General features: G+C 39.9%; 1 protein-coding gene across 1 annotated transcript in view; it reads right to left on the reverse strand.

Moving 5' to 3' along the window:
• Positions 1 to 3,545: 3,545 nt before the first annotated feature.
• Positions 3,546 to 7,898, reverse strand: part of zanl (zonadhesin, like) — a gene marked incomplete in the record, with an annotated part of 48,186 nt that continues 43,833 nt past the window's right edge. The window contains 1 exon segment of the mRNA XM_014023919.1: positions 3,546 to 3,732. Within this exon segment, the coding sequence (XP_013879373.1) occupies positions 3,680 to 3,732 (53 nt within the window).

Below are 7,898 nucleotides of genomic sequence, written 5' to 3' on the forward strand. Positions count from 1 at the left end.
CTCTCTCTCTCTCTCTCTCTCTCTGGGAGGTAGAGAGGGAGAGAGAGTCTCTTTCCTGTCCTCCAACCAGCCGGTCGAGGCAGATGGCCGCCTGTCCTGAGCCTGGTTCTGCTGGAGGTTTCTTCCTGATTAGCAGGGAGTTTTTCCTCTCCACCGTTTGCTCAGGATGGGAGACTGTGATGAAGTGATTCAACACAATCTGCTGGTTCTTCTTTAGATTATTCTTTTTTTATGTACACAACCCTGAGCCAACTTATGTTGTGAATTGGTACTATATAAATAAACTGAATTGAATTGAATTGAAGGCACTCTTTGTATGGGGACTGAATAGCCTCTAGTAACAAACCTCCATTCCCATGGAGCACCATCCCCCAACCACAYTGCTCAGGGAACAAAATCAAATGACTTTTCCAAGTTCACAAAACACGTAGACTGCCCCGGCGCACCCAATGATCCTAGCATGAGTAAAGAGATAGTCTGTTCTACTGAAGGAACAGAACCTGCATTGTTCCTTCTGAATCTGAGGTTGACCATTGATCCAGCACCCCTGAATAGACCTTACAGGCTGAAGAGTTTGATTCCCCTGTAACTGGAACACACCCTTCTTCAGTGCCCCTTTTTGAAGAGGCAAACCCACCTCAGCTTGTATCCTCGTGGACCACACCCAGATTAGAAAGCTGTCTTTGGTGAATATAAGTGATTTTGATCAGTGTTGTGATTTTTTAACAGTTATTATTGTTAGGCCTGGCTCCATTTCTCTGCACTCAAGTCATAACAGGTGCTGTGCTTAGCAGAGCTGAGACACAGTTCATCCAGATCAGCTAAATAGAAATCTACCTTTTATAAGGCTGAGTCTTCTCTCAAATCTCCAGTGGATCATTAGTCCCCAGAGGTGTCAAAAGTAATCCCATCACTCATATACTCAGGTAAAAGTATAGATACTAATTACTTTTTTAAAAGTAGAAGTATCAATTCAAGCTTTTTACTCAAGTAAAATATATAATTACTAGTTGTAAAACTACTGTAAGACTTGTTCTCAACACCATAATGACTATAATGCTGTAAAAAAATATTGACCAGGTCATCATTGTAAATGATAGCTTACATGGCAAAATAAAGTCTGTTGAAAAATTTGGGATGCACCAGGCCAGTGGTTCCTAACTTCAGAGGCCCCACCCCCACTGGCCTAGTATTGTTAACAGGCTTTTTTCTGAATAAGTGGATCTATCTTGAATTTGTAGGATTTGTGTGGTAAAAGTTAAAAGATGAAAATTTTCATCTTCTGTTGGTATTGTGATCTTTTGACACACTGATGACATCATTGTTTGCATATTTGTTTAATGAAAAAAAATCAAAGAGCTAAYTGATACAAATCTGCTAATACCTTGTTTATAAAATTTGGTTGGTTTATAGCAAAGTTATTGACAGTTACATTTCCCAAGTACCCCTAACATTAATGGTTAGGGATTTTGGTGTAATCCTGTATGTGAAATAATATTGTGTGTATTGAAGCTATCCAGTTGATCGACTTCTTGTCCGATGGAACTAGCAAGGAAGAGGAGAGTCTCCCCTGTCTCCTATAATAATAATAGTAATAATAATAATAATAATAATAATAATGACAGTACAGTATGTACATAGTAATAAATCTTTTTTAATAATAACTGTCAAAAAATATATAAAAAACTGTATAGTGGATCCTGTGTTCTGATTTCTCTCTTCTAATTTATGGYACAAACAAATAAAGATATGTCCCCAGTATCATAAGCCCTGTCCCAAAATCACACAAGCACACTTACAGCAAAACTCTCTCTCATTTTTTCCCATGCACCTTCCCTTTTGAACCAGTTCTCTCATAAAGACAGATGAAGATCATAGATCTTGATCAGTATTCACTTAAGGTCATCACAGACTGTTGGAAATGTGATCCTTGTTGAGAGGCCAAAAAGGCAAAGAGGCCTGTAAGTTTATTTCATGGTTTCTGCATTTGTTGTGCAAAATATCAAAAAGAAGAACTGTATCATTTTTTTCTTGTAAAGCACAAGGTCATCTCATTCAGCCACTCAGCCTAATCTACAAAGAAACTTGCAGGCTGATGGCAGGAACTGAAAGGGGTCTTACCAAATACAACCTACACTGCAAGACATCTGCAGATTCATAAGAACTGAGACTTCATGATAATGACGAAGTTACACTCTAGACATGAGTAAAAATGCCTCTTTAGAGAAACAATGGAGGTTCATCTCTTTGATGACATACATGCCTGTGCTGTCTGTAAACCTTTAAAGCCTTGCACGAAAAGATCTCAGACGTCATCTGCTGCTGTGTCTGTTGTTCTTCATATATTGAGACATCTTGGTAAACAATTTATCCAACACAAACATATTTTTTTATTCACAAACCTTTCATGTTCATAATCCATCTGCCTGTTTTACATTTATTGTCCACTTGATGGTGCAGTAGAGCACGTGATGCTCCTGTGTGGATCAGTTGAATGGAAAGCWTCAGTGCATCATGAAGCTTCACCTCACCATCTCTACTGAGAGGCACGTGTGAAAAGATAATTGATTTAATAAACAAGAAAAACAAAAGAGCAAACTACTTACAAAAACACACAAGTGTTTTTTGTGGCTGGGCCCCCTAATGCATGGGCCTGCCTGGCTTTACCTGGGCTTTTTGTATTGATATGAATTGTAAAAATGTTAACTAAAATGTTAATCTTTCTTTTTTTCATACAGCAAGTGATCAGCTGTGCTGGCGATGTTGTGTCGATAAAACACCATGTGTGTGTGTGTATGATTTTTAAAATTTGATATAAAAATCTTTTTCAAATAATTTGTAAATTTAAATTGTATGTTTTAATGCAACAAAATAATCAAATTTAAAAGGTAAAAGATAATAATACTTATACTTGTTACATGCTGCAGTGTTTCACCTACCATTAATGGGCAATGCCCCCCTCTCCGGCCCCTGAGCTCTTGGCTTTCAATAGTTGTGTCCCCCAGAGCAATTTAGTTGAATAGCCCTGATTTAAAGGCAGACAACAATGAACTGAATGACAAACACCTGGGGACAGACAGCGAGGAACAGGTAGGGTGGGGCAGGAGCAGAACCACACAGGCAGGTAGCACCGACACAAGGATGAATGACAAGGGACAAAAAAGCACACACAGACACTGATCCTCATAGTTAATGTGTTTTAAGATGGTTTTGGTATGACTAGATTAAAAACTGTTATATCAAATTGTTAGGATGAACAGAATGAAATGACCAACCATCTGTTTGTATAGAATGGACCAGTTTCAGTTTAGCTCTATAGAAATGAAACTAAAAGCAAAGAGCATGTACATGGTTCTGATTACTGGACAAACAGGGAAGTGTTGGACTACAAAAAACTACTGTAGATAGTGCCCYGCCTCTCAGTTCATGTTTCAAAACTGATTTAGAACAAAGACTTGACAGATAACATCTGAACCCTATGACCTGCAGAGCAACTTGGAAACTGACAATGTGCTGTTTGTGCTCGAACAAAGACAAACTCATCATTAAATTCATGCATTTTATTCATACAGTAGAAACACTGCAAACAGTACAATTTTGCAGAGAAAACATCTTTAAAAGTATAAGTTAAATAAGTTCCACGTTGGCGTGAGGATGTTGTTGTGTAAGCATGTTGTCATCACATTTTGCTCTGTTTTAGTCCCTTGTATTCGCTGTTGTCAGATGAAGTACCTAAACAAGAAAAATGTGAGAGAAAATCAGAACTCAGTTTTATGGAGATGCTGAATACTTTGTGTAATTATCAGAACTAAGACTACGTACACACTGCAGAATTTAACRCTCAATTCTGATTAAAAATTCTTATAAAAATCAGATTTTTTTGGCATGTTTGTTCACATTACATTTTAAATGCAACCTCTATCAGACTCCAGTGTGAAATCTACATGGCACTGATGCCCACAAAAGGATTGTGACATCACATTCAGCCGGCTGTTTGTTTACAAGTAGCTAAACCTGGATGCTTGAAGCATTTTGAGTCAATTAAATAATTACATGACCTGCTTGTTTAGTTGAGTGTTTATATCTGAACCTGCCTCTGACCAATGCACCGGTGCAGCGTTTTATTTTTGGAACAAAGTGATGAGCTAGAAGTAAAGGATTGATTGAGTAACTTTTGAGTCGATACGGTCCAACAACATTATACCATCATATGTTTCTGTGGATTCTCAGTCATCCAGGACATGGAAAATTAAAATAAAAAACGTTAAACATTTGGACTTCTGTTCTGTAGCTGAAGACTTGCGAAACCACAAGGTTTAAACTGCATGACTCGAGGTTAGTATTGCCATAATTACTTGCATCAATCTGCTCACCTCCACCTCAATGGTGAAAAAGCTGGATGAAATGCGACACTAGCATTCAGACTACAGTTGCTTTGAAAACATCAGATATATATCTGATTCAGCACTACATACTAAAAATGGCCTGGGTTGGATTAGAAAAAAAATCTGATTTGTCACTTTCAGACTGTCATAACAAATCAGATTTGGGTCACATTTGCCTGCAGTGTGAACATRGCCTAATTCAACATCTGTGAATTTCCTTAAACTGATGACAAAAGGCTGGTCCAAAAATAATTAGAGAAGCATGAAGAAACCAGTTTGTGATGAGCGGATATTTTTCTGCTTGTTCAGCCTTGAGCAGTTTTCAGTTAGTGAATGTACCAGAGCTGTTTTGTAGCAGTCACTTCCATGTGGACATTTTATTCAATTTTTTTTAGTGATTGAAGAAAACCKATGTTAGTTGAATAGACTGTCTATAGGGTGTTTAAAAACCAATTCAGAGGACTGTTCGGGCTCCCGCAGTCTGGCTCCTGGTTGCTGGGGCTTGTTCGCTGGCTGGGGTGGCTACCGGAGTCTGGGGGATGGTCGGTTGGGAGTGGGCACCTGGCCGTTGGTTGGGTGTGGGGGTGGTCCGGGGCATGGCTTTGCTGGGGCGGGGGGCTGGTTGGTTGGACTGGTGCAGCCCGGGCTGGGACTTGGCTGTCTGCTCTTCTCCACCCCAGACTGAAGGGGTCGACCTCCTGGGTTCGGGTGTGAGCTGCCCTCTGCAGGGGGTGGGAGCATATCCTGGACCTGGGGGAGTATAGAGTATGTATGGGGAGTGTGAGTGGATTGTGGCGTCCATCTTGTGTGTCTTTGAATGAGTGGGTGTGAGGATGAGGGTGGGACTGTATGAGTGTGTTTATGTATGCTTGTATTTTTGTCAGGCTGGGACTTGGGCGGCCCCTTCTTCTTCGGGTTCATTTGAGGGCCCACTGCTCCCCTGCCATGCTGTCCTCTGGTGGGTTGTGCCTTTGCCCGCCAGCGCGCTGGTGGCTCTCGTTGTCCGGGGCTGGGTGCTTGGGCGTGTGCCGGCTCGGCCCGGTGGCTGCCTGGTGGGACAGGGGTCCCTCTGGTCCTTTCGGGCCTTGGCCTGGAGGGGGGATGCGGCCTGGGGGCCCGGGCCTCTGTGTCCATGCCTGGATCCACTCTGGCGCGGTGAGTACCGGTGGGGCCTGTGAGTTCGTCGCTGCTGCCCCCAGGGTTTGCTGTATGTGGTCGCTGGTGGGGCTCTTCCGGCTCTCTCCGGTGGTCCTCTTAGGGGGATGGGCGGGCGGCCCTTCCGGCGCGGGTGTCTCTGGGGCTGCGTGCTTGGGGTCCCTCTTGGGGTCTTTGGCCCTGGTCTCCCTTATGTCGGCTACCTGCTTTGCGGGTCTCATCTGTGGTCCCCCACAGTCACTTTGAAACATTCCATTGGAGAGATCCATGCATGMTCACAACTGYACACAAACAGGTGTTCACATCCTGGGTTTTCTATTCGGGCACTGACTGAAGGGTATGTGCATATGTGTATGTGTGTATGTATGTATATGTGCATGTATATGCATGTGTATGTGTTTATACTGTATATATATATGAAAGTGTTTGGATATGTAGGTATGGGTATATTTATGTGTAGATATATAAATTTATATATGTATATGGGTATGGTTTTCAGCAAGGCTATAGTCATTATAATTATATAGATATGCATTTTTGTTGCTGTGGTTTTGCTATCTTTGTTTCTGTAGRTGTGGAGCCAATAAGTTGGGTGTGCTGTCTTGTGTTTTCTCAACATATATTTCACATATCTTCTAATCTCTCTTTCACTCTCTCATTACATTTCACTTTTTTCTTTCTCTTTCTTACTCTCCTATTAAAAAAAGGAAAAACAAGCCACTGATGATGAAGGAGCTAAGATACCAATATTCTGAAATTCAGTTCTGCTTTCTACTGAAGTGGCAAAAAAAAAAAATAAAATAAAAATAAAAAACAATTCAGAGGACAAACAGAAGTTTGAGGAGCTGGTAAAAGGAAACTGCATTTTCCAAAGAGAAATATTTGCTGTTCTTTGAGAGCAACTAGGCTCCAGCAAACAACAGTTAGTTGAAGGACAAAAAAAAGTTTTTGTGTTTTCTTCTTTTGATTTCCACGGAAGCCAAGACCAAACATTTCCTGCATAGAATTTTTCCCATGGTTTTCTAGAGATAACAAGTTAATTATGTCATTATCACAAAATAACGATGACCATTTTTTTGAGATAACGACGTGATTATTTTTTCTTGACTGCTTAGTTTTGTAGTGTTTTTAAAACCAACTCAAACTGAAAATGTCATATCGGGGAGAATCTGACATTGATCTCAGACTGAAGTTTTAGWTTGTTTGTCTTGTACAGATAATTTTCAGATCAGCCCTCATCATTTAAGGAGACAACTGGCCTGACTGCAGCTCAGCAGGCGTTTACACAGTGATCAACGGACCAGCTGAGGGAACCAGGCTGTTTCCACGGGCACCAGACAACTCGTTATTTTGAGRAAACCATTGGGAAGTGACCTCATTATCTTGAGAAAGCACTCATAGATATTTTGAGATAATGTATTTATGTAAGGGAAAACATTATATGTGGAAAACTTCCACTCTCGGCTCAAGTAGGTTTCAACCTCTGTTTCAGGACATTAAAGGTTAGAAGCGTGTTGTGAAGCTTTRTGAACTGACACAGAAAACCCTGTAACTGTTAGCCATGCTAAACATGCTAAGGAATCTAAAAAGATATTAAAATGTCAGCACAGGGATCATTTAGATTTTTTTAACTATAAAAAATAATCACAATTTTTTTGTTGTAGAGCTGTGTACACCTCCATTTTTCCTCTTTCTCACACAAGGTGATGTTTTCTTTGTAATTGACTATTATCAGCAGAAATGATAAGAGTGTAACTATAGTAAAATGGAAAAATAATGTAATATTACATCTGTGGGATTGTTAATCAGATATGTTTGTTTTCTGGTTTATTACTTTGAATCCTGCAGAAGTCTATTTTAAATTGTTTGTCCATGGAAAATAACCCAATTTTGTCAAACTATTTCTGTTATTCAGGTTCAGTTTGTCAGAAAAAATCGGTTTTGTCATTAATATTATGGATCCGTTTGTCAATATTGTCATGATTTAGTTTATTTATCAAGGCCCGTATTTATCAAACTTCTTAGAATTACTCTTCATTTGCGGCTGTGTCGCAAAGCTGATGCTGGATGATGTAGTTAGAAAAACACCTGCATGGACCAATCACTGCCTCTGATTTTATGTTCAAGAATATTGTCAGAAAAATGTTAAGATAAAACTGTGAAAATCCTAAAATAAGTTCACTTTCAACACATTAATGTTGTCACCTTGTACTGATTGTCTGTAAATTACATCAAATGTCCTCATTTGCATCATGAAAACAGATGAAGATCTCACAATTTTTTATATCAAAAACTCAGCAGCTTTAATTATTTTATGTCTCAGAGCCTGAGGTAATGTTGAGCTGCTCACTCCGATCC

Source organism: Austrofundulus limnaeus, unplaced genomic scaffold (genome assembly GCF_001266775.1).
Source record: "Austrofundulus limnaeus strain Quisiro unplaced genomic scaffold, Austrofundulus_limnaeus-1.0 Scaffold396, whole genome shotgun sequence".
Lineage (NCBI taxonomy): Eukaryota > Metazoa > Chordata > Actinopteri > Cyprinodontiformes > Rivulidae > Austrofundulus > Austrofundulus limnaeus.